At 36.6% G+C, this 27,906-nt stretch overlaps 1 protein-coding gene across 1 annotated transcript; it reads left to right on the top strand.

Moving 5' to 3' along the window:
- Nucleotides 1-37: 37 nt before the first annotated feature.
- ndc80 (NDC80 kinetochore complex component) lies at nt 38-26,225 on the top strand. The gene is made up of 18 exons (XM_056245840.1): nt 38-166; nt 673-782; nt 924-1,004; nt 1,363-1,489; nt 2,368-2,540; nt 2,701-2,803; nt 4,195-4,284; nt 4,391-4,484; nt 5,216-5,316; nt 7,249-7,393; nt 7,562-7,767; nt 12,316-12,462; nt 12,565-12,654; nt 18,633-18,725; nt 18,884-19,014; nt 24,726-24,828; nt 25,804-26,141; nt 26,182-26,225. Exons 2-17 carry the CDS (start codon nt 694-696, stop codon nt 25,927-25,929), a joined length of 1,899 nt encoding a protein of 632 aa, XP_056101815.1. The 5' UTR covers nt 38-166; nt 673-693; the 3' UTR covers nt 25,930-26,141; nt 26,182-26,225.
- The last annotated feature ends 1,681 nt before the right edge of the window (nt 26,226-27,906 follow it).

Here is a 27,906-nt window from a genome sequence, read left to right as displayed (position 1 = left end):
TTCGCGGAAATTTTTGAAATTCAACCGAGGCATCGACGGAAGAATAAACTGTAGTATAGCGAAGTATACATATTTATTCGTGATATATCTGGTATGCTGATATTCATATCTGGAGTATAGTACGTATTAACCGAGAATCGTCCTCCAGCTGAAGTTTATATCGGAGGTATTGGTTTGTCCATAATTCTCATTTATTTCGTTACTAGCATAATATGTAAATTGTTATTCCATTAGCACCATTTAATGTAGCTAACGTTAATACAGTTTCGTAAAAAAAAAAATATATTTCTCAATCAGTTTAGATGTTTGTATGTGTGGTTTTTAAACTTATGTTCTTCACGTCAAAGCTAACGTACAAGTTCATATATTGCTAACATATAACGTTACTACAATTACTGTATAGTTTTGCATGATTGTAAGATTCAAAGTACTGAGTAAATCTGCGTTCTTTGTTTTTACGCATTCGTGCTATTGGACAATACCTATGGTTTATTTACATTACATGCCTAAGTACGTTACAACACCAACGCATTCTTTATTAGTAGTATTTTAGATAATTAAGACAATGGCCGAAAATATTAAACAAATCCAAACTGTCTTATCCTGGACTTGATCACTACTTTTCTTTTACTATGGTAGTAACTGAATCTTGTCTCTGTCCTACATGTGAAGGGTGTGTTTATAAAGGTCAAGATGAGTCGGCGACCCAGCAGCAGATACTCTGAGATGCCCATGCGAGTGACAGACAGCAGGATGAGTCTGATCAATGCCACCCCTCAAAAGTACACTCCATCTATATTTCCTTTTACATTATATTACTGCAGATGTATCCTAGTGCACACTGAAGGGGTTTTATTGGCCTAAACTGCTTTCAGTGGTAATGCTTCAATATATATGATATGTTAACTTGAATTTCATTACAGCAAGGACAATGTCTTTGGCAAGCTGAACATACCTAAACCTCAGTCTACCACATCTGAGAGACGAACAAGCTTTTTTGGAAAGTGAGTCTGGTAGTAACTTGTGATTGTGCATTGATCATGTCATACAGGCCTGGTTTCACAGACAGGGCTTAGATTAAGCCAGGATTAGACCTTAGTTCAATTAGGGCATTAAAGTTGCTTTTATAAACATGGCATAGAAAAAAACATTACTGGTGTGCATCTTGAGACAAAGCAATAGGACTAACATACTTTAAGATATGACAGTGCAAATTGGTTTCAGGTAAAACATGCATTTTAGTCGGGGACTAGTCTTAAGCCTTGTCTGTGAAGATGGAGTTGTCAGGGAGAGAGTTTTTATTAAACCACAATTGGTTAATCATATACTGTAGTACAACAGTGTCCTCATCTTTCTCCACAGAGGCATCGGGGCAGGTGGCCAGAGGAACAGCATGTTTGGGGCATATGGGGGCCCAGAGAAGATGAAGGACCCCAGACCCCTACATGACAAAGCTTTTGTCCAACAGTGTATCAAACAACTTTGTGAAGTATGAGAGGTTTTAATGTCATATTGCGGGTTGATGAAAAGTTAAAGGGATTGTTCACCCAAAAATAATAATTCTGTCATAATGTACTCGCCCCTAAACCTGTATGAGTTTCTTTCTTTTGTTGAACACAAAATAAGATATTTTGAACCAAACAGTTGTTTATTTGTTTTCATACTATGGAAGTCTATGGGGACCAGCAACTGTTTGGTTACTAACATTCTTCAAAATGTCTTCTTCTGTTTTAAACAGAAGAAAGAAACTCCTAAAGGTTTAAAGCAACTTGAGTGTGAATAAATGATGACAGAATTTTAATTTTTGGGTGAACTGTGCTTTTAAGCCATAATGTAATAAGCACAAACAAATTATAAAAAGGGTAACAGTGAGGCACTTACAATCGGCAACTTTTGTGTGTGTGTGTGTGTGTGTGTGTGTGTGTGTGTGTGTGTGTGTGTGTGTGTGTGTGTGTGTGTGTGATGATTTAAAGGTAAAAATGTGAAGCAAATGAGCAAATCCTGAAATATTTCTTTAACCATAAATTGATATAAATTACTTTCTGCTCTAATAGAGATAGTGTAAGCTGTGGTCAAGCCTCCATGTGTCAGATTCCTTGTGGAAAACAACATTTCTTTAGAAGATTCTTGGATGTTTTTCAGTGTTTTCACCATCAATAGTTTTTCTATAGGGACATGGATATTTCTAGTTATGGTCAGCTTTAAATAAATAAATATTTTGTCAGTTAGAAATTGCTCTTTGAGGAGGCAGTCTTTACAATATGATTTTTAAAAAGCTTATCTTGTAATTATTAGCAACTTAAAAAGTCAGAAAGTAATTGGGTCAAAAGTCTGTTTACAGTTCATTTTTTTCTCCATTATTTCTAGTTCCTGGCGGAGCGAGGCTTTCCAGGCAGCATCACAGTGAAGGCTCTCCAGTCTCCATCCACAAAAGAGTTTTTAAAGATATACGAATTCATCTACACTTACCTGGAACCGTCCTTTCAGATGCCCACTGCCAAAGTGGAAGAGGAGATCCCAAGAATGCTCAAAGATCTGGGGTAATCACATTATCATAAAAACAAAGGATGACAATATTACTACGCCCTGTACGAAACGCTACAATAGTAGTCTGATGTCAAAAACACTTTGCTCAGTGTTAACCACCACCCTGTATTTTGCCCTAATCGTTAAGAGATGATTATCGTATTTTTTTTTCAGATACCCGTTTGCACTCTCAAAAAGTTCCATGTACTCCATTGGTGCTCCTCACACGTGGCCACAGGCTCTCGGAGCTCTTATCTGGCTCATCGACACAGTCAAGGTGACTCTTCTTCAGACCTTTAACATATTTACGTGAGATATAATCTGTACATAGAACTATTACTGGTTTCCATATAAAGTTATGAGATAAGCGAGACTTTCACTGTTGCTCATAGCAAAGCAAACAGTCCATAAATATATGTAAACTACCATTCAAAAGTCAAAGTTTTGTAGAGTTAAGCTTTTGCCACTACAAAGGCTGCATTTCTTTGATCAAAAATACAGCAACAGTTGTGAAATATTATTTAAAAAAATGTAAAAGACTATTTTCTATTTTCAAATGTAATTAAGTCATTTGATGGCAAAGCTGAATTTTCATCATCATTACTCCAGTCTTCAGTGTCACATGATCATTTTAATATTCTGATTTGCTGCTCAAGATTTTTTTTTTTACATTGTTGACACAGTTGTGTTGCTTAATATTTTTATGGAATCTATGATAAAGTATTTTCAGGATTATTTGATAAATAGAAAATAAAAAACAGCATTTATTTTAATTAGAAATCTCTTGTTACATTTATTTACTGTCACTCTTGATCAATTTAGAATCCAGTTCACACACTTGGCATGTTTGGTTCGATTCACAAGATTTCTGTTGCAGTTGTTCTGTTTGTGCGGTTCATTCAATATGCGTGAACGCTGCCATCCGACCAAGACTGCTGAAAAGATGGGTCTTGGTCTACTTCCAATGAACACTTGTACGGTTTGACTGAAATATAAACGTAACACGGACCAAAGTCAGGATGAGACCCTAAAAAGGACAGAATACTCAAGCATACCTTTTTTTTCTCGTCATAGTTGCGATGTTGCCCATCTCAGTTCGGTACATGTGATGGAAACGCAGTCTCCTTGTAGCAGATGTTTGTTTGTGTGTGTTACGGAGGAATTCCTGCCGCTGTTTTAACTCTTTTGCACATTTTCTTATTTAAAAGTTCCAAATACCAATACATATCATAAATACCATCATATTTACGCATACACTGAGCGCATTTAGCCCAGAACACAGCATTGTTTTGGATGTTCGTTAAGTAGCGTCACAAAATAAAAAAACCTCTCTCTTTTTAGGTTTAGTCTTAAAAATGACAGTGTGAACGCTAAGCGAACCAGGACTAATGTATTATTTTCTTTCTTTTTTTGGTCCAGACCAAAAGAACCAAGAGAACCGAACTACAAGGGTTAACACCCTTAATGTGTCCTTGCTGAATAAAAAAAAAATATTTTAAAAACTTTGTGCCATTGAGGTTTGACGACAATGACCATTTTCACTTGAAACTGTGAAAATCTAGCTTTCCTTACTATCCCAGACTGCAATCTGAACAATAACGTGCATGTTAACATGTAGAAGGAAACATTATTGCAGCTTTGACTGAAATGTAGATATTCTCCCTACAGCTCTTCAGTGGTCTGAGAGACCAGGGTCTGCTGTTCTCTGACTTCTCAGATGAGCTGTGTGATCTAGAGGAAGGGACCGAGTACAACAAGGTACCATATCAGACAAAACGTCTGCTTTGACAGTATATTTCACTCTTCTGCATAATTGTAGACATCACATATTTGCCAAATGTGTATATGTATATTATCTCTGTAGCTCTTTATGGAATACTGCTCTGACACCTACAACAAGTTCATGCAGGGAGCAGATACGTTTGAGGATGAGGAAGATGACTATCTTAATAAACTAAGTAAGTTACACCACAGTGTGAAGATGTAAAGTGTATATTGAACTTATTTGGATGGGGTGGAAATTTAATAGAGAAGATTCTGCTGGAGGTAAATTATATCCGACCTTCTGAACAATTTTTCAGTAAAAATAAAACAAAGTTGGCATGAAATAAATTCACCCTATTTTCTAAATGGATGTTATTGTAAACAATTTATCTGTACGTTTCTTTTTTCTTTTCTTTTTTTGACCTTGTAATGTTTAAACAATGTCATAACTGGACCTCTGGTGATGTATGCACAAATTCTCCAATCATTTTCCCACTTAAACCCGCTCCTGCAAGCTTGTGTTTTTTTTTTTTTGCCACATAGCAACATCTAATCAAAAACCATTGCATTTTTTTTTCTTAAAAAAAAAAAAAAAAAACGTTACATTTGGATGACTGTCGAAATAATACCTAAAAAAAATATTTTATTAGGAACTACAACATAATAAATGTTTGAACTTTGATATAGTCCAACCCTTACTGATACTACATTGTTTTTCTCCAGCACTGGGATATCCCTCACATTAAGCAACCGAAACAAAAATAATAAGAAGGGAAAACTTTGTGTCCTTACGTTTATAATAATAACTTTAAATGACTATATATTTTAAATTCAGACTGTATGTATATCATTTGAATATTTCTAATAACACTAATGCAAAATATGATTTCATTGCTGATAAAAAATATTTTTGGAATTCTCTCAGAGAAACTGTACAATGTGGATGGGGCGCTGTTACACTCCCAGCAGGAAAAACATGCGATACTGATGGAGCACTTGGAGAGACTTGAAAGGGAAAGTCAAACTGTGAGTGTATACATGTTTCCTTCACTTGTCATTTATCAGGTTCATTCAGATCATGAGAATTACTTCAAGTCAAAAATATAAGTCAGTCAAAACTGTGAAAAACATTAATGCGAGTATAAAGTATGAGCTTCTTCAAAGTTGCCACCCTTTTTTCTTGATTTACAGCTTTTCACACACATCTCTCAACTACCTTCATAAAACCTTCTGAAAATGTATGACCCCAATATGACAAAGAAAAAAGGATGGATTGTGAAAACTAGGCTAGATGTGACATAGGACATTAAGGTCTTAAACATACAAAGAATTCTGTCATAACAACTCTCTGAGAGAATGGCATGGTAATGGATATGGAAATGTTAATGTATTTGGTCTTAGCCAGTGTTGTGTGTAACACGTTACAAAGTAACGTAAGCTTTGCCTCAAATACCTAAGAAATGTATAGAAAGCTTGAAATGTGTACCTTTAAACACAACTATTAAAAACTAAAGAAAACAGACCACTCTCTGCTTATGTAATCCGTGTGAAAAGTGAAAAGCATGAGTAAGATCATAAGATGCGCAATCGGGAGACAAATGGACTGGGCAGACATGATTTTGACCACTTCATTAAGTTTGTTTTTGTAGAAAGCCTTTCTTTAAAGTGAATTTCGTTTTGTATTAATTGTATCTTAATTTTAATCAATGTTTCATCAACCAATTGCCTAGATTTAATAAATAAGTAGTAAATGTAGCAGGCGATATAATCAGGACTTCTTAGGAGCTCCTTGCCGGCACGTAAACTGGAGCTCGCCTCATAAATGAGCGCAAACTCAGCGTATAAGCTTTCCCTCAAATACCTAAGAAATGTATAGAAAGCTTGAAATGTGTACTTTTAAACACAACTATTAAAAACAAAAGAAAACAGACCACTCTCTGCTTATGTAATCCGTATGAAATGTGCATTTCTCTCTGGCGCGTTCACTACTGCGAAGATGGCGAGTCAGCATCGTCAACTTCATCTTTGCAGCTGACACTGACAGAAAACACTTGTTTATTAATAAACAATTGAAATGTCTCCTTGCTATATTTGACATATTCATAATCATTACTTTTGCCGGTTCTTTGTGACATTTTTCATGAACGGCATCACCACCGCATCACCATTTTTCATTGTTTTTTGTTTTTTGGTGTTCACTTATACAGGTTTTCAAATGTTTAAAAAAAAAAAAAAAAAAATTCTATTTCAAAATCTCTCTTTTTTTCTTCTAGTTTTTCAATAAGTAGAGTTCATAGTAAAACTTTATATAGGCCTACACATTTAGGAACAGATATTGGGTTCTGCCCAAACTCAAGCAATATGAAAGTAACGTAAAAGTAACAAGTAACGTAAAAAGTTACTTTCCAAAGGGGGTAACTAAGTAAAGTAAGGGATTACTTTTTTAAGAAGTAACGAGCAAACACTACTTTTTAAAAGTAACTTCCCCACCACTGGTCTTGGCAGAATAGATCTGCTACGATTCTGGTGCAGAGCAAGTACCGAAACTTGCTACTGCCAATACATTCACAAACATTGCTGCGAGCATGTAAGACATGTTGCTGCACATGTAACATGCATGAAATAAACCCCCAACAACATGAACAAGACATGAACATTTTAAAGCCCTCTTAAAGAGACTATAGTTTGCACATATCTTGGATGTTGATTTCAGATGCTTTCTGAAGTCCGCTGCAGACTGCTAACAGCAACACTACCGGTATTTGGTTGATGTTGAGTTGCAGCTCATTGGCTGCTGATGCAACAGCAACCAATCAGCTGCGCTGTGTAGATGACGATACGATCGCTACCAAATGAGTTAAGGATCTATCAGCCTGTGCCATCTAGAGTTTCATGCCAGAACAAGGAAAAAAATAAAATAAATAATTATATCAATGTTAAGGCTCTGTGTATTGACAGGATCGTTTAGCAGGGAAGAAGACAGAGAAGCTCAGATTACAGGCTGATCTGCAGAAGCTGCAGGACTATCGTTGTACTCTGGAGGACCATAAAACTGGACTGGAGAAAAAAGCTGCTGGACTGTCTGAGGAGCTCGAGGCTGCTGGTAAGAGAGATTACAAAATGCAGCCACACATGCCTTGTTCACTTTGCACATTGTATGTTGTCTTAGCTCTGTGATAAGTACGAATTTCATTGTACCTTGTACACTACATATGACAATAAAGATACAAAGGTTGAATTCAATTGGTAAATGTCCCTGTTCTTTGTACAGAGGTGCAGTTGGAGGGTCTGAAGCAGGAGAGGACGAGGCTGCAGCACATCCTGGAGAATCAGAAGTTCACTCCAGCTGATATCGAGCGTATTAACCGAGAGAGGAATGAACTGCAGCAGACCGTTCACAGCTTAAACCAGAGTCTAGAGGAGGCTGAGCAGCTGGTTTGGAATGAGGAGGTCAACCTGTCCAAAACCAAAGAGAAGGTCAGGACTTTACCCACAAACAGACATCGGTAACGCTTCCTTTTACAGTCATGTTACCAATGTACATACTATGTACTTATTATAGTAATTACAATTACTGGGTAATAACTAGGTACTAACCCTGAACCTACCCCTAACCCATGTACTTACCTTATATTAGCCAGTACTTTCTAGGTAAGTACACTGTAAGTACACGTAAGTACTGTACTGTAAAAGGAAGCGTTACCCAGACATCCCAGCATGTCTAGTAAGAGTTGTTTCACAGACCATGGGCTGATTCACACAGAACATGTTTTTGCAGATAAAAAGGCGAGACGCAGGTCAGTGAAACGAAAATAGGATCTAGAGATGTATTTTTTAAAAGTTTAACAACTTTTAACTTCAGTGCCATGTTTTTTTAAAATGTTGTGTCATGCATGAGACGCTGCAAAAGACACGCCGTCAAATACGTCTACATCTTTACATAGAAAACAATAGAAAAGTATCGCAGTGGACTGGAAAAATGTATTCTGTGTGAACAGACCCCAAAGCTGCATACAAAATCTCATACTGTCTGAATAGGTACTTCATTTGAATAAGTACGTACTTCGTGACCAAATAGTATGTTCTGTAGTGTGTAGTATGAATGAAATTCAGGCAAACCAGAGCCATAGAGAGACAGTTGCGACACTCTTTGATGTCGCCGTGATGGCTGTCACGTGGTTCATGTAAGCCCCAATAGTTCCAAAACATACGCTGGCTGTCATGTTCTTCTATGGGACAGACGGCAGCGATTGCATTATTGAACGGTAAATATAAAATAAAACACACACCCAAGTACTTTTTCAGCTGTTACTGCATTATTGCAATTTGTTAATGTCAGTTTTGCATTTGGAGAGGCAGGGTGACAACGAAATACTGTATATTACTTAGATAAGTTTGAGGCTTTTTTATTTTTGGAGGGAAAAGCTTAGTGTTCATGTTCGCATGGGTTGTAGCACTGGCTTTAGCGGCTCTAACTTAACTTTTCCATGTCATTCATCTGATGATGGACGTCTCGTGATATTTATTTTAGCACAACTGGGCTGTATTAGGCTATTGATTCCCGTGATCTTGCTTATAAATTCTGATTCAGCCATTAGCCTACCTTCGTGATCACGCAAAGAGGTCTGCAGTGGCGGTCCGTTCAGAATTCCAACCAACATAAAATATAAATAATTACGCTGTGCATGTACAAATGAATGATTTAGGAGGGAAATGGACTGCTCCCATAACGTAGAAAGTAACGTCTATGTTTGCAGCAATGTTCGGTAAATATTAACTTCATAAAATGAAACCGGAGAGATAGTTAATGAGTGAATTAACTATGTTCCTAAATACGATCCATAACATGTATGTTTTTAACATACGATCCATAACTGTTAACGGGATTCATTTCAGTATGGCTAATGTACCCCTTCATCCTACCATAATCATAGACTAAACCATTCATCAGAAAACACACAAATACATACGTACTGTGTACAGTACACATGTGTATATATATATATATATATATGCATGTATGTACAGTGGTGTGAATAAGTTATTACCCCCATGCTAAAGTTGCCTAAAAAGAGGAATAAAAAATCATCTTTTGGAAATTGATCTTAATGCCTTAATTAGAAAAATGAGGAAAAATCCAACCTTTAAGGACACCAATTTTCTTTGTGTATGAATAATGTATCATAAATAAATAAATGTTCTTCCTTAAAATACAGGGTGCATAAGTCAGGCCCCCCCTATGTTAAATTCCCATAGAGTCAGGCAGATTTTTATTTTTAAAGGCCAGTTATTTCATGGATCCAGGATAATATGCATCCTGATAAAGTTCCCTTGGCCTTTGGAATTAAAATATCCCACATCATCACATTCCCTTCACCATACCTAGAGATTGGCATGGTGTTATTTCAGTTAGCCTAATAGCTGGTTTGATTTGCATTGAAAGATGATCTTATGGAAAGTACCCCATGCCAATCTCTAGGTATGGTGAAGGGAATGTGATGATGTGGGTCTATTTTAATTCCAAAGGCCAAGGGAACTTTATCAGGATGCATATTATCCTGGATCCATGAAATAACTGGCCTTTAAAAATAAAAATCTGCCTGACTCTATGGGAATTTAACATGGGGGGGCCTGACTTATGCACCCTGTATTTTAAGGAAGAACATTTATTTATTTATGATACATTATTCATACACAAAGAAAATTGGTGTCCTTAAAGGTTGGATTTTTCCTCATTTTTCTAATTAAGGCATTAAGATCAATTTCCAAAAGATGATTTTTTATTCCTGTTTTTAGGCAACTTTAGCATGGGGGTAATAACTTATTCACACCACTGTATGTATGTGTATATATATATATATGAATGCATGTGTATTTATGTGTATGTATTACACAAACACACATTTTGACATATATGCATATATACACACATAACCCTAACCCGTTTAAATAAATGAATTGTGTGTGTGTGTATAATATTATATATATATATAAAATATTATTAATAATATTATATACATCAGGTTACCGTAAGTTAGCTAACGTTAGTGAAGTGTTGGTCACGTAAGCTATAGCTGCAATTAACCTATTATCGTCCAATAAACATTAACTAAAACTGGCTACATAAAATATAACTACTGACTAGATTCACGAGAGGTCGGCTAATGTGTGTAAAAGTAAAAAAAAAAACAGTAATTTCATTAATTTACCAGCGAGCGTACTTCGGAAACACTGAAAATGAATGGGGTTCAATGCTGGAACTATCAGTGTTTGGAACTATTGGCTGCTCCACGACACGCGTTACTTCCGCATTCCAAAGTTCCTATGGCGGTCTATGGGAGTGTCGCAACTCTGTTTTTCAACGGCTCTGAGGCAAACTACGTCTGCCATGTTGTTATTGTAATGTAACTTAAAGTGTCATTTATGTCACTTTACTGCCATTCACAACTTCTCTCCTGTGGCCTCATTGGATAGTATTTATCCCCATAAATCTCCTGGACACATCTCTGATGGACACTTTACTATGATTTCAGACAAGTCTTTTTTCACATACTTTTTTATCCTTAATATAGTAGGGAAGTAAGCATATTCAGAGAGCGCAAAACTTCTAAATATGCCTCCTTTCCAACTATAGTATGTGAAAATCACTACACAAAATAATAGTATGTCATAATTCGAAGCATTCTTAAATTGGTAAGTGATAATAGCCAGATAAGGCACTATGTCTGGAGAGATCCGTTTGGGTCACTTCACTATCTAATGAGGCCACATTATAGGATTTTTTTTTAGGCAGGAAAGTGACGACCCCGACATTGTAGTTCACCTGACAGTGCCAACATGGTGAATGGTACACAAGCATACTTCATACAGACTTTATTAATGTCAACAGTTCTTCGTCAAATGTAATAAATACTCTAATGTCCACTTTAAATCCTATTTTGACCAACAACCGTCCATTTAAAGAGGAAGACACCATGTGACCACAGTTCATTTTTATCTGTAAATGATGATATAACTATAAACTGGAAAAATATTTGTATGTTTAAGCATACAGTATTATCAACATTTGAAGTGGATCAAAACCTTTCATCCAAGTTATACATGCATTTTTAACAATACCCGTTCTTGTCTTAAGACTACTTTGATGAACTTTGTTTCACTTCAAATGTTCACTATTGTAGTTTACAAATTATTTCACTGACATTATTCCAGTCTCTGACTCAAGAAAATAATGCAGAAGTTCTTATAGTATCAGATAATATAAATATCTTTCAATGATTTTATATCACTTACCTATCAAATCCAGTGATTAGTTCTTCCTCAAATGTACATTGTATCTGCCTGGCTCATTATATGATGGACTGCTAAACTAAACATGTCCACCCTGATTCCTAGGGCCCTGTTTGATCAAACCTGGTAGTACAAGTAAGATGTGTTTTGGTCAATTAGATCACTAGTGGATGACGCTAAATACAGTTGTAAACGGTGTGTAAAACATTTTGAGCTTGTCCACTTTCAACCACTTCCAGAGATAGTTGAAACGCATTAGACTGGATTGCTTTCGTAGTGTAGACGCTCATGTGGTAGAATGCGTTTGAACAGCCACAAAAGACCGACTACTCTTTGGCTATTGACCTAATTCCGAAACATTATGGGAAGCGCGCTAGCCAGACGGGTTTTAAACTTTGTCCGCTGAAGACCCAAATAAGGTTTGAAAAACGTACCTAGCACAATGCTTTTTCAACATTGCTGATTTCGAACACAAACTCACAACTGCGTTCGCTGCGGTCTTGCAGCTATCAGAGCAAACCTGCTGCTATCCGTATGTTTTTCCATTGTCTCCGGTCGCGCAAATTGTGTGAGCTTATTTCGTACATTGGATCGCAAGATCCGAAAAAGCCCATACATTTACCTAGCCATTAACCCTCTCCTCAAAGAAATCAGGACAGAAGTAGTTAAAAGTGGACACAAGATATTAAAATACCAGATGTAAACGAGAATGTCTCCCTTATGATTTTGTTGCAGGCGGAGGTGAAGGTTGCGGAGTATAATAAACTGGGTCGTAAGCTGAAGCTCATCCCGCAGTCAGCAGAGAATGCCTGTGGTCATGACTTTGAAATCAGAACAGATTATAGTGCCACCACCATCACGCAGTACAAGACACAGATACAGGTATAGTCATTACTGCCATCCATCAGAAGCTTCTTTTATTTATTTATTTATTATTTAAGGATGTTTCTTTTTTCTTTTTTTCTGTCTTGTCTTCACTGTTAGAATCCTCTGAAGAATATGATGGTTGATGTGGAGGATGAATGCAGCAGACTCACCAATATGAAGTTGAGTTTGGAAGAGACTGTTGAACAGGTGCGAGGTTTTTGTTTTACCTCTTATTCAGTTGCTGTTTATGCCTTGCATTTAAGGAAACATTTATATCTTGTTAAATATACCAAATTACTGATGTGACCCCTAGTCTGGTGAATCTCACAAAGTCTGTCAAGAAAACAAGAAAATGTCCTGTTTATATATTTTACTCCCAATTTAAATCAACAAAAAAAGAAATGGAATTTTATTTTGCATAAAGAATGTTTTAGTACAATTAAGACTGTACTGTTTATTATTTGCATTGTAACATTTTACCAACTCTTAGTGAATTATATGTATTTTATTATTATTTTTGGTTAGTTGATGAATTATGATGGTGTTTATTTTGTAAATTGTTGTAGATGGTTCTGTTGTGGTTAGAGTGCATATTCTATATATATGTACAAACTAGGGCTGGGCGATATGGCTGAAAACTGAATCACGATATCAGTGTTTCATATCGGTCGATATCGATTATTATTGATTTTTTTTATGACCCATTTAAAATAAGGACCAGGAGAAAAAATATATATTACATTTAAACATTTTTATTTTAAACTTAACCTTCCTCTGATTACAATCCCAAGACAGAAATGTCAACACAACCATGGAAAACTCAAATAATTAAAATGTAAACATAAGTCTAAATTCACAATCAGACCTGCAAACTCCTCAGAGTAAAAAAGGTGGCAGTGGCGTGGCGGGACGGGGGTGAGGGGGGTTTGTGATCGTATGTGCCCCCTGCTTGATGTTTTTTTTTGAGACATCACGGTTCGGTACGATTTCGGTACAATGGAGTGAAAAGCAAAACAGAAATATAGAAGGCATTTTTATAAATGTCTTAAGCCTTGTATTTTTTAAATAAGTTTTATTAATAAAGGCATAGAACCAGTTTATTTATAGTGCACTGATAATAGTTTTATATAATTGGTTTATTAATTAAACTAATAAAAAGCTAGATATGAGATATGTTTGGTAATTGTACCTGAATGAATTTAAAATTAATTTGCTATATTTCAGATCAATATATTTGTTTTCCTTAATTTTAATTAACCCTAACTTTATTCTCAGCAGAATTATAAATAATTGATTTCCGTATAAAATAATCTACCAACACATTTCACTTTCTTTTTTTAATCAACGTGTAACTTAAAAATAAACAGATTAGTGCTCTGTTTTGAGGACAAGAAATGAAAACCAATGCGATATGATGAATGTCCAAAAGATGGAACACACAGACTGTTTTACAAAGGGGTTGGATAAATATGTTTTGCTTTTAAAACGGTGTGTGACAGTTGTAGGTTACAGTTTGACAAGAAATACAGTGTGACAAAAGCACAATGTTGTGTTTTATTGCGAGTATAGGCCTACACAAATATAAGTAAACACTTTGCAGACTGAATGATGTCCTGTATTAACAAAATGACGGAGTATGTTTTTATGTCTCCACTGTTCGATCGCGCCCGCGTGTCTCTCTCTCTCGCGCCCGTGCCTACTCTCTCTCTCTCTCGCCACCAGTGTTGTGCTAGTTACTAAGAAATAGTAACTAGTTACAGTTACTAGTTACTTCATTCAAAAAGTAACTCAATTACTTTGTTGATTACTTGCACCAAAAAGTAATGCGTTACTGTGAAAAGTAACTTTTTAGTTACTTTTTTAAAGAAAGTTCTTTAATGTTCCCATTAATGCCCTTTTATGCGTTATGGTCTATACAAACACAAAACTGACTTAAACAGAAAGTAATTTTTAAACACTATTTTATTTAAGTCAGACCAGCACAAACTGAATATATCACAAGGATTTCTGAAATAAATAACAAAACAAGCATGTGTAAAGCTAGTGATGTGTTTGCTTTCTCAACATTGATATGTTCATGCAGCTGACAGTAATACGTTTTTACTGCATGAATGAATATTTGAGCAATACAATTGTACCTTGATCATTCTTGTTAGTTCATAGTAGGCTAATTAACTAAGGTAATAACAGATACAATAACAATTTAAACTCAATTTCAAATGTATTAAGTAAATGTTGAAATTAAAAAACTAACAATGAATGATACTTCTACAACATTTATTAACCATATTTAATGCTAAAATTGTAATCTCATTGTAAAGTGTTACCATTTTATATGATTCAAGCTTATAGAAGATGGCCATATTTAAATATCTGCAAAGGCCAGAGCATTAAAATTACATAAATGTAGACCTATATATTACATGTATAGTCTTTCACTTTATTTGCTTAAATTTTAGAACACTTGATTAGGAAACTTGATGTCGCTGCATGAACATATCAATGTAAGCATTGCAATCACGTCAGCTTTAAAAATACAACTTCGCCGGCTAATGAATGCATAACAGTGACCAGCTGGATATAAACTAATGCAAATAGATGGTAACAATTGCGACATAAAACATCTGGGTCAGGTCTGCGTGTGTTTTGGTCACATTGCTTTAATCGCTTGAGGTAAGTTAGCCGTTACTAATGTTATTCCTCTCAGACTCGACGGCAAGCTTCTGTTCTTTCTCTGTTGATGCAGCATCTAGACAAAATATTACTTTATAATGATATGGCAATGTGTACTTTAGTGTTCTGTATTCATACCGTTTCGCTGTCTGTGTTTTAAATGCGCATCTGAAGTGCTCAGCGCTCTCCGTGCAGCTTGTAATCTCCGTGCTCGCGCGGCCTCACGTGTTAACGTAAACAACTCAGCCAGTGAGTTTATGTGTCCTCTCGCTCTGTATAATGCTAGCAGTCTCTTCAGTGATCTCGTACTGTGTAACAGCGCACACTTCTCAGCCGCTCCAGCAACTAATTAATTTAAAAAAGTAACGGACAACGCACCATATGGTAACGATAACGGAGTTACTTTATTTAAAAAGTAATGCGTTACAGTATTAGTTACTGTCAAAAGTAACTGCGTTACAGTAACGCGTTACTAGTAACGCGTTACTGCCCAACACTGCTCGCCACACACACACAGACACTCCAGCATTGCAATCTTGACATCGCAGCCTGTTCATTATGCTGTGTTCACATCAAACGCGAATAGAGCGAATTATCCAATAATGTTTCGCAATTCTAGCCTGCATGGCATGCAGATGAAGGGCACTCATTTTCTGCTTATCAATCGCCGGTTACTGAAGAAGAACCCAGCAGCACGAGACAACGATGGCGCAACCAAACTGAAACGTTACATGATTGCCTGAGCGTGTCACTCCCTACGTTGCTAGGTTACCAGAGAGCGAGTGCCTTTGATAATGCAACCAAACTTGCTTCGCAACCTGTGGTTTCTTCCGACGAAGAAAAAAAATATCGAACGTTTTATCGAACACATTTTTTATTGATATCGATCACGTGTCTATCGCGATACATATCGTTATCGTTTTATCGCCCAGCCCTAGTACAAACCCATACATTATGCTGAGTCTGTAAAGCACTTTGGTCAACTCGCGTTGTTTTTAAATGTGCTTTAGAAATAAACGATTGATTGATTGATTGATATTTGTGAATGAGAAGCTGAAAGGAGGACTTTTTGTTCTCTTCTAGATATTAATGGTATGTTGGTTACACAATATACCACACTTGGCATTTAATTCAACATAAACTCTTACAGCTAATTCAAAATAAACTCTTACTCTCTAAGAACAAAGCCAAGAACATTGTTTAACAAATTTAATATTTTTACTAGTACTAGTATCTGCAAAATCGTTTTATTGCCTTTCTTTAAACACATTGTTATTGTTTCTGCAAAATCCAGTATTGATCAACCTATATTTATATGTATTGATATATTAGCAGTAGCACTAGGGCTGTCAACTGATTTACATTTTTTAAAATCTATTTACATGATGTGCTGATGAATTAATCGAATAAATTGCAACTTAATCACACGTCAATTTTGGCTTAGAAATTACCCCCATACTTTAATTTCATTAAAGTAATTTTTGTGTTAGCTGAGAAAAGCATTGAATGGATACTACAAGAAGTACATTTATAAATAAATAATTTTATTCAACATAGGATTTATTATACACAAACTTTTAAGGCTACATTATGTTCATAAATGTTTTTATTTTATTTATAAAGCTGCATCTGAAGTGGCATTTTGGTATATTTACTTCGATGGTTTAATGCAGCTCAGAGGTGGCATGAATATGGATGAAAAATGAAATGATACTCTAAACATGAAACTAAAACTGCCAGTAGATGGTGGCAAGTCACTGTCTTAATGAATTGTTTGGAACTTTTCATTGCCGAAATTGAGCAAATACAGACAATATTGACAATGTAATAATGTTCAATTCTTGTTTATTGAACTGTCGTATGAAATCCATATCAGATTTGCAATCGTGCAGATATTTGGGGGAAAACAGCACTCTTGATTGTGTGATATTGCTAAACTATATCATATGAAATGAATATGACACAAATCCATACATGGGCCGTTTTTTCCCTCATATCTTGAATTTTAGTGGCATTTTTAACTGCATTCTATTAGGCTTCCTCACACAGTTAGTCTGCCCTGCATCATGTTTGTAACTAAACTGCATGCAATGTAAGATGACATACAGGTCTGGTCTGGGGTGTGGTGTGTTAAAAGCGTTAATAAATGTAACACTCCCCCCCCCCCCCCCCCCCCCCCCATAATTAATCGCCCCAAATTAATGCGTTAAATGGACAGCGCTAATTTGCACATAAACCTATATTAATACAAACCATTTACAACGCTTAAAAATGTATTAGACCACCACCCGATGTAAGGTTTGTGCCACAGCTGCCCTAAACTAACAGTATTGGTGATTACCAAAATCATTGTTAATGTTTCTATAATGGTTAATCCACCAGTATGTGTAAGCTCTTTAGTCACAGTTGGCCAAGTCAAAGTCTGGACTTAAATTCTATTAAACAAATTTGGGATTTAGTGGGTTCAAAGTTCGATCACACAAAAGTTTAATCTACAGCAAGTCTTTGGGAAACTATTTGGATGTCAATAACAAAAGAGACAAATATTTAGTTGTTTCAGTTTGTTATTTGCCTAATAAATGACAATGAAGTTTTTGACAGATTCCTAAAATATTTGTGTTTTCTCTTTATTATTACAAGTGGTCTAATACAATTGTTAAGCTCTGTATATTGAGTATTTAAAACTTGCGGTTAAATGTGAGCCCCAGCCAGAATCTGAGATTAATTATTTTATTTGTTTGTTCTGTATGAACATACAGTTTTCAGTTTATTTGTGCAGGTTGTAAATTTGATTTTAAAAACTGCAGATATATACCTTTTTGCAGTTGCTGCCAATGTAAATCACTTCAAATGAAATCAGTCATTTATGAGTTTCAGTAATGAAGCTACCTTAAAACAAAGTCCTTTTAGGCAAGTCATGCCACTCGGCCGCCATCTTGGCAACGCCTCCGGGCAGCTATTTCGGACTAACAAGACCAGGCTCCTATCTAAATGAATGGGCAGAGAGTCAGAACTGCACTTTCACTGGTCACCGGGACATAAAACCTGCTTGTATAGAAACAGCAGTACAATATGATAAAAATCGCTGAAAAAGTTTGATGACTTTGCCCCAAAATAAGGTTTAAAAGGCCTTTTCCCCCACAGGTTATACGTTTATTACGCATGCGCAAGGGTTCTCGTCTCCGCTGTCGCAAACCTCAACTGTGCGCATGCGTCAGTGGAACCAGACGATAGGCTTACATGTTTCCCGGCTTGACTGTTAAAAGCAGACGATTGGCTTTCCAGCGGGAGGGGCGGGGCATGTGTATACAACCGCCATCTTTGGCGTTACGGGTTTTCCCTATATAGTTGTATTGAGGATTGAGAAAGTGGCATGTCTCTATATAAATTGTCTCTGCTTAAAAGGGAGTTATCTTTGTAGAAGCCAGACAGCTTTCTAGGTTTTGTAATAAAGCATGTGCTTACAAAGCATGATGTGAGCTCATGTATTTACCACCCCATCTGTTTATTAGGTGAAGTCCAACATCTTTGATAAGGAGAATGACATTAAGCAGCTAAAGGAGCAGATTCGCAGAGTCGACCAACAGCTGGAGCATGACATGCAGGTAAAATGCATCAGTATGGGGATTTCTGATTTTAAACCTGTAATATATTAGCCTAATATGTTAAATTAATTCATGTTTTTTTATTATTAATTTTCAGTAATGACACATTTGAAATTGTTACTCGGTGCATGTGATTGAACTAGTTATGGTGTGTGTAGGAAATGGCACAAGAGGATGAGAAGTGGGCAGCTGAGGTGGACTCTGCTGAAACCCATAAGAAGCGCTTGGAAAAGAACGTAACACAGGGATGCGAGGAAGCCGAGGAGGAATGCAAAGCTGCCCAACAACAGTGAGCATCCTTTTTCCACTTTATTTTTCTAAATGCGTCACCTGTCGATAGGGTTGGGTATCGTTTGGGTTTTATCCGATACCAGTACCTACTCGGTATTTTTTAAACGGTTCCGGTGCCTAAACGGTTCTTGAAACGGTACTTAAGAAAACGAAACCGCACACACTTTATCAAAAAATAATACCCTTTTATTTACAGGGCCAAACTGGACACAATATTAACTTAAATCTTTAAACAATATAAATACAAATAATAATAAAAACCAATATAAAATAAAAATTCACATTTACATAATATCAAATAAAACAATATTGTATCAAACAATGTGATAATACTGGAGATTAATAGAGATTTTTCTCTGCGTGAGAAAAATCGCAGAGAAGTCTTTGGGAAGTCTAGCAGGCAGAGCTGCCAACTCTCACGCATTGACCGTGAGACTCACGCAATTGACCCTTTTCACACGCTCTAACGCCACACATCCATTTTCTCACGCAGAGAAAAATCGCTATTAATCTCCAGTATTATTACATTGTTTGATACAATTTTATTTTCTCACGCAGGCAGAGCTGCCAACTCTCACGCATTGACCGTGAGACTCACGCAATTGACCCTTTTCACACGCTCTAACGCCACACATCCATTTTCTCACGCAGAGAAAAATCGCGGACAAAGAGGACACCGACAGACAAGACAGAGAAGGTTACTTTTGATATGGAACAAATCCACAGCTGTCAGATTCTGTCAATATTTTTACGAGATTCACACAATAAATAACGTTTTGGCTCTTTGAAATGTGACAGATCGCTGTAGCGCGTCAGTTCAAACGGCACGTGATACAGCAGCCTACAAATACAAATCCACTGCTTCTTAGCTACGCAGCGTTGAGTGAACCTATGAAAGAGAACATCTCTGGTTACTGGTGTAACCTATGTTCTCTCAATAGGGAACGAGACGCTGCCAAGCTCCTCGCGCTGCCGACCAGCTTCCTTTTTCGGCAAAGAAATCTGATGAGCAGATGGAGCGCGCGCGGCAACATAATATGACGACGTAAGTGCGTCGAGGCGGCGCCTCGATAGTCTGTGAATGACTATCGACTATCAATGAATTGGCTTGATTCTATATGGATTCAGACTATCGGCACACCCAGAGGGCGTTCTGACGCGTAATTTTACACGTGAAATGCAGCCAAACCTTGCGAGCAAGAGCGCGCATGCGAGACAGAAGAGACTCTGCATGTGTGTGTGTGCGCCTAATTAAGTCAGGCACCGAAATCAGGCACCGAAATTGTCGTTCTTATTCGGTCTGGTTACTACTGTTTACGTCGGAACCGGTTCCCTATTGGCACCGAGTTTCGGTACCCAACCCTACCTGTCCAGGGTACCCGCGGGTCTTAAAAGCCTTGAAAAAGTCTTGAATTTGATCATCTCAAATTAAGGCCTTAAAAACCTTGAATTTAGTATACAAAGTCTTGGATTTCGTTACAAAGGTCTTATATATTTTTTGCCTTTGCTAGGATTAAGTTCATACCGTAACAAAATTAACTGTTACTAATGTAGGCTAATTCAAAATGTATGCAGCGTTGAGTGCACCTCGCGCTCCACGTCATAGCAGAAAAAGCGATAGCGTGCGCACCGTTACTATGGTTACTAGGCAAGTGAGGTACAGAACAAGATAGCCTAGTTTAATCCGCTGTGGCCACAAATGACAGAATTTAAACCCCAAATAAGAGCTTTTCTGTTAAAAGAACATATTTTCTACCCGGTCTTTTCAATAGTATCTGGCAACCATGCGCGCGCGTTCTCTCTACACTCCTGAAGAAGCGCGGATGATCTGAAAACACAGACAAGCTGGAGTTCAGCGATCTTTATTTAAGATTTTCTACTTAAATTCAAGTGTCATTCAGTCGGTCTGTGTTCTGTCACGAGCCGCTTGCGCTGTTTGTGCGACTAAATCTGCGATCAAAATGCAGGCTGATATCCACCAGTGTTCATACGAGCAAGAATGCAATGTTTCCCGAATATCCACACGATTTCAAACGTGACATTGATTTTATACAACAGTAAAAAAGAAAAGAAAAAAGGGTAACATTAAAGGGATACTCCACCAGTTTTTCTTATTAAACTATGTTATTCCCTTAACTAAGACGAGTTGATACATACCTCTCTCGTCTCAGTGCGTGCACTATATCGCTCTGTATTGCCGCTAAACTATGTTAGCACTTAGCTTAGCCCATGCATTAAATATGGGCCAAGCAGAGAAGCGACCAAACACTTCCACGTTTTCCCTATGTAAACACAGTTACTCGAGTAGTGTAACTTGACCTGGGCTGGTGACACAAAATAAACCGTTGCGCTTTTCTAAGCGTTTAAAATTGATGACTATATTGTATGGCGGAATACCATAACAAGTGCTTTTGAGCAGTTCGACTTGGCGCAATAATATCTTCACTTGTGAAAAGTCCTCTTACCGGCTCCCGCTTCCTCTCCCCCTCCCTCTGACATTTCCGTCAATACAACCAACGTGACATGCGCCGGTAGTAGTAGTTCGAGCGGAGTTGACGAAGTAACAGGTTGTTGGAAGCTAGTTTGTGTACAATAATGGTTAAAGCGTGCATCGTAAAGGGTTGTGAAAATAAGGAGAATGTAGTGCTGTCATTTTTCACCGAATTCCAACTAGGGATGTCCCGATCCGATACTCAGGATCGGTATCGGCTCCGATACTGCCATTTTTGCGGGATCGGGTATCGATCAGACATCGATCAGACGAGGCCGATCCAAATCCGATATTGTGGGTATACTATTATGTGTTATTGTTAAGCCCCACAAAAGGCAAAAAAACATTCTAAAGTACCATAACGTTTTCGTGCACTCTATTATAAGTGTTCTGAAGCCATTATGTGAGAGAGAATTTAATATTTAAGTCATTAAATTCAAGATCACGTAAACTTTTCCCTCTCGCGGCTGTCAGTCATTCTCCATTCAGCATTCAAACAGCGCGTCGCGTTCGGTTACAGTCAATGATGAAACTATCTTCAAGATGATTCAATGTTAATACTATTATACTTGATCTGTAAGATAAAGGTCTATGTTTTCGCATATAACAACTTTATCTTGCTGGACTTTATTGCTGTAGCCTGTAACTCAATCGTGTTACTCTCTACCGGGTGTCGGACGCTGTCGGTTTGATCCATAGGGTTTGATCACAACACTAGAGTCAGAGCACTATAATTGTTCTTCACGCGCACAGTAACTAAAATTTAAAACTGTTAAAAGAAAAGGCTCAATAAACGATTGCATAGATAGATACTGTATAATACACTGTCCATCAATATGTATCTCCGTTGTGCTTTGAACTTTTCAAAGCGGACTCGACGCGCTGCGTGCTGTAACTCCACGTGGCTTCAAGCGCATCATTCTCCGCTCGGGATGCGCATACGCGCTTTGTGCCGCACTGTATTGAAGCCTTTCATATCATAATGCAGTGACATATATTTTGGGGATTTGTTGTTTATCTTTATAATGAAGCTGTCTGTATTAAGTAGATTGTGTTTAACACACACAAGAGTGATAATCAGTTTAACACACAGTTATAGAAATTCTACTTGATTTAAAAAACAAAAACTGTACTGGTATTTACAATGTAGAATGCTGCTGTTTAAATTGTTTTAACTTTAAACCTGTTGGTAGCTAGCTAGCTTTAAGTACTGAAGTATCTGTATTTTCTTTCATTTATATATTTCTTTATTTTTTTGTAGTGTTTGAATAAAGGGTGGCAATCTTTCATAATCAACTGTTGTTGTGGACTATATAGGAGGTATATTTTAGGTGGCTAATTGAGAAAATTGCTATATTTTTTATTAGTTTAAGAATAAAATAAAAATATCGGAATAATATCGGTATCGGCAAAAGCCAAAGCGGCGGCATCGGTATCGGTATCGGAAGTGAAAAAGTGGTATCGGGACATCCCTAATTCCAACACACCATATACAGCGGAGAGCTTGGTTAGCTGCTTTGAACAAGAATCCCAAAACACCATTGATGACTCTGAAGAAGTGGCGTGTTTGCTCCGAACATTTCACAAAGGAGGACTATACCTGCACAGGAACACGCCTAAAGGATGAGGCTACACCAACAATATTCAGATCACTTACAGAAAGCCCGTGGTCTTTCGCCAGCTCCGGTCTGTTCTGGATCATATCTTTCTTGCCTCTCACGGTCCATAAGAGCTAATTCCTCCTCCGTGTACTCGGGTTCAAACAGATATGGCTCTGGCCTGGGTCTTCTACAAAGAAGTCATAATCATCTACAAAGTCCGCCATTGCAAATGATCTGCAGTTTGCTAATAGCACAGGTAGTAAAAGTCACGTTGGTTGTATTGACGGAAATGTCAGAGGGAGGGGGAGAGGAAGCGGGAGCCGGTAAGAGGACTTTTCACAAGTGAAGATATTATTGCGCCAAGTCGAAGTGCTCAAAAGCACTTGTTATGGTATTCCGCCATACAATATAGTCATCAATTTTAAACGCTTAGAAAAGCGCAACGGTTTATTTTGTGTCACCAGCCCAGGTCAAGTTACACTACTCGAGTAACTGTGTTTACATAGGGAAAACGTGGAAGTGTTTGGTCGCTTCTCTGCTTGGCCCATATTTAATGCATGGGCTAAGCTAAGTGCTAACATAGTTTTGCGGCAATACAGAGCTATATAGTGCACGCACGGAGACGAGAGAGGTATGTATCAACTCGTCTTAGTTAAGGGAATAACATAGTTTAATAAGAAAAACTGGTGGAGTATCCCTTTAAGTGATGTACTACATTTAAAACAGCATTGTCAGGCTTGCTCTGTTTTGCAACGAAATATGGCTTTGAACGAATCGTGAGATTCAATGAATGAATGACTCAAAGACTCACTCATAAAGATAGTGAGGTTCTGCCACCTACTGGCGATTTTAATGTTTTTTAACATTGCAAATTTAATGAACATTGTTTTATTTAAAGCATTATTATTATTATTATTTTTTAAGGTATTACAAAGGAAAAAAATGAAATGGAAAAATGTATTAAAGGGGGCAAATCTTGTCCCTTAATAGAAAAGGTGTGACTGCACCAGTGGTACGGCACTCTAAAACATTGGAGAACCAAATTATGTAGAGCTGCACAAGTGCTACTGCTAAAGAGTGCAATGTCAATAATTTATCATAAGCTTAATTGAATTGGCCTAGAGAGAATAATTATTATGACATTTTCTGTCTAAAGACTACATATAAAATAACTACATGTAAAGTAACTGCAGTTTGACTAAAAGTTGACAAAAAATGCAAAGACTTTTCGTCAACTACAACTATAAAAAACAGGATGACTCAAATGTGATTAAGACCAATAAGCATTTTCGTAAATCAAAAATGGCTGCCAAAATTAACACTGGCCTACATACACGTGCGCGCTACAATGCTGTTGCGTATGTATTAAATATGACTGATAATTTAAGTAAAATGTTTTATTTAATTCAAGTAGCCTTGTACATAATTAGTTTCTAGGGTTTAAAATGTATACAGATTTGACATTTTCCCCTCATACTTCTGTCGGAATGGGTACGAAGTTGGCATTGAATTTCATTTGAAATGGTATTAAAAAGGTCTTAAAAAGCCTTGAATTTAAGTTGGAGGATCCTGGGGGTACCCTGCTGTCGATCTCACTTTATGTAACTTCTCCACCAGGTACCATGTGGTCGTGCAGGAGACTAACGAGGAGCAGCGCATGGTGAACAAGAATCTGACTGAAATCTTCTCTTATGCTGCAGACCACTTAGTTACAGTTGAAGTATGTGATGATTTTTGCCTACAATTCTTGACTTGATATGTTCTACATGAGGTTGAACATTTTGCAACTACAACTTTCCAGATACAGTTCTTAAAAAAAGCTATATGTATCTGAATTATACCATGGTTTGTCTGAATACTCGATTCTAATTGGCTGGAAGGTGTCTATTGAAGTTCCGATTACCCAAAGAATGATAACTATAAAAGTACCTATATTATCATCCACACCAACGAACAATAATGTTCTGTTTATTAGTAGGGCATGCTGCAGTTCTGCTGCATTAAAGGCTCGAGATCTGTAACGTCAGGTGGATTCTGATTGGCTGTTGATGATTTTTATCATTCATCATCTGGAAAACATTATTCTAAAAGTGATTCCAACGATCGTTGTAGTTGTTGTGTGGACTTCCCTATTCTAATAGTTATCATCCTTGGTGTGAACAACCCTTAAAACAGTTAGTCCTAGTCAAAATGTATGTGCTGTATTCATTGAAGCACACATACAGAAATCTGTCAACGCTGCCTGCTACTTTTATTAATAAAATAGCATTGCTTACTCTAAGATATTAAACTCATTTATTTTCCAATCTTAACGTACTACTTCTCTGATTTAAATCTGGCAGATTGCTTAAGCAAGTGACCTGTTGCCAAAATAACTCACAATTTGTTTTGGCTGTCTACCAATCAAATTTTGTGCTGCAAACATTGACTGCTTTGACTTGTCAGTGCTGGCAAGTGGCCATGATATAATCGGGATAATCGATGACTAGGTGTGCATTACTTGATTTTATTTGACTCCATGAAGATTCTTTGCTGCCATGTCAAGGATTAAAATTGCTTAATGCACACCCAGCCCTGTATTATTCCTTATATATTCTTTACATCTGTAGTTCAAAAGGTTATATGACCAGGTTTGTGTAGATTCTACCTGTAAGCAAAAAAAAAAAGATGTATATATATTTTTTTGTCTCTTTAGAAACACTGCAACGAGCAGCTGAAAAAGTTTGATAAGATGAAGGAAGTCATCCGTGAAGACGAGGCTGACATGAAACAGCTGATGGATCTAGTGGAAAACTTCATGAAGAAAGCGAACAGCTTGTAATGTCTTAATAGTTTTGATTTGTAAATAGTTTTACTGTTTACTTTTTCTTTTTTTTTACTGATGTTTGATTCTGGCACCATGGAGTAATGTTGGAGTAAAGACAATGTCTTTGGAGACTGAATCATACTTTGTGTATTTATCCTGTATTTACATGTTTGTTTACTAAAAAAATAAAGTTTTTTTGTGCTAGTTTGTTTACACTGCTTACATAGGTCCTTAAAGTAACATTTTTTTATTTGTATTTTTATTTAGTTTTTATTTATAATTCATCTGTCTGAATAAAACATTTCACTTCACATTATGTGGAGGAAAAATCTTCTAGTTTGTTAATAGGATTTAGATCAGATGTTAGCAAATAAAAAGTCACCTATATATCAAACCAGAATCAGATGTAATTTAATTGTCCTTGAGAAATTTCACATTTGTGGGAAAAGTACATTTTATATTTGTACATTAGCTAGAGTGTAATTCTATGGCAAATTGTTTAGATTTGTCTTTGGAAAATACTGCTATAGCTTGTTGGATGCCATATGCCACAATACAATGCATTTAGCTTGACGTTATTGTTCCATGTGGTCCAGAGGTAATACCATACCAACTGTGATTTTAACTCTTTCCCTTCCATTGACGGAATATTCTGTGTTTCCACTGTTATACATTAGGGGGCGCTATGACACATCTTATGCAAATCACGCGATCATTAGGGGTGTTGATCATAGACAGGTGTTGATGGACTCGATCTACTCCATCTTTGTTTTGATCATCGTTCTGAATATGGCAGATCGACTTTTGACAGAAACGCGATTTTCTCAGCTTTTTTCTCAAATTATTATTATTATTTTAATGAAACTTGCTCACATTCAAGAGTTGATTTCAAAAGAATGCAGTTTTTGTTTTAAAGCAGAGATTCTGTTCTTTCCTTTGACATATTGCATGTTCAGAAATTCATACAACAAAATATTCTGGAGGCCATGACATGTTTGTGAAAATGATCAAAAACACTGGCGGTGGCTGGCAACTTTAAAAAAAATAGTTTGCAAAAGGTTAAGACATATATATCCAAAATTGAATAAAAAATGCAAAAAGTTTATTTTCAGAAAAGTGGCTACTCACTATAAAAAAATGGTAATAAGGCATAAAAAATCATGGAATGTTCTGAAAAATAGAATAGCCTATATAAAAAATATATAAAACATACAAAACAAGAACATGAATAAAAAGTAAGCTATATTTTTCTAATAGAGTACATTTCCAGGGCTGTGCTGCATCCAATTTTGCTTTGAAAACCAGCACAAAAGTAAGATGGATCACCTGATCCTGGATAGCAAAACATGGGATTTTCAAATCTAGATAATTCTGATCCATAAACCTTTTGAACAACTGCCCTGCCCTGGAGACTGGAACTCATTGTGTCAGCCAGTATTTGGGAAATCGGGATAACCGCAAGCCTTCTTGATGCCATTTATAAACGTCATCTTCACCTTCCAACACCTTTTAGGCAATGCATTTACTTTGGTTGTCCTGGATGATCCCATTTGAGCAAAACAAATTTACTTGCAGTTTTGAGCCAAAAATTAAGCTATTTTTCTTCTTAGATGTTTACTTGCATTTCTGAAGAGGTAACAATTATAGAAACTACCCAACTATTGGGGGTTTCCCTCACTCAGCTCATCATTGGCAAATATTGCAATTGGAAGTATTGAATTAAGAAGGAGTGACTCTAAAATGTTTATATTAAACCCTGTTTTGTGAGTGCATTACATAATTTTTAGTAAATATATAGTTAAATGTAGGCTATGTACAGTATTGTTATATTACAGATATTCCTTCCCTTTTGACAGCACAGCTAATCACAAATTGTGATATATTATAATACATTTTAAAGCCCTCCTTTTAGAATAAAAATGCAAAACCTGTATTTATTTCCTAGATGATACTCTAATGATTTTATGCCACTCAATAAAAAGTAGCGTAATT

Source organism: Rhinichthys klamathensis, unplaced genomic scaffold (genome assembly GCF_029890125.1).
Source record: "Rhinichthys klamathensis goyatoka isolate OS25496 unplaced genomic scaffold, OSU_Roscu_1.1 h1tg000035l_1, whole genome shotgun sequence".
Lineage (NCBI taxonomy): Eukaryota > Metazoa > Chordata > Actinopteri > Cypriniformes > Leuciscidae > Rhinichthys > Rhinichthys klamathensis.
This window is presented reverse-complemented; position numbering and strand designations above follow the sequence as displayed.

What these genes read in the sequence shown, in the direction of transcription:
- ndc80 (XM_056245840.1), top strand. Translation starts at nt 694, where the DNA reads ATGAGTCGGCGACCCAGCAGCAGATACTCTGAGATGCCCATGCGAGTG. An exon ending in CGAACAAGCTTTTTTGGAAA is followed by an intron (nt 1,005 to 1,362) that starts GTGAGTCTGGTA and finishes CTTTCTCCACAG; the next exon opens with AGGCATCGGGGCAGGTGGCC. An exon ending in TTGAAAGGGAAAGTCAAACT is followed by an intron (nt 5,317 to 7,248) that starts GTGAGTGTATAC and finishes GTGTATTGACAG; the next exon opens with GATCGTTTAGCAGGGAAGAA.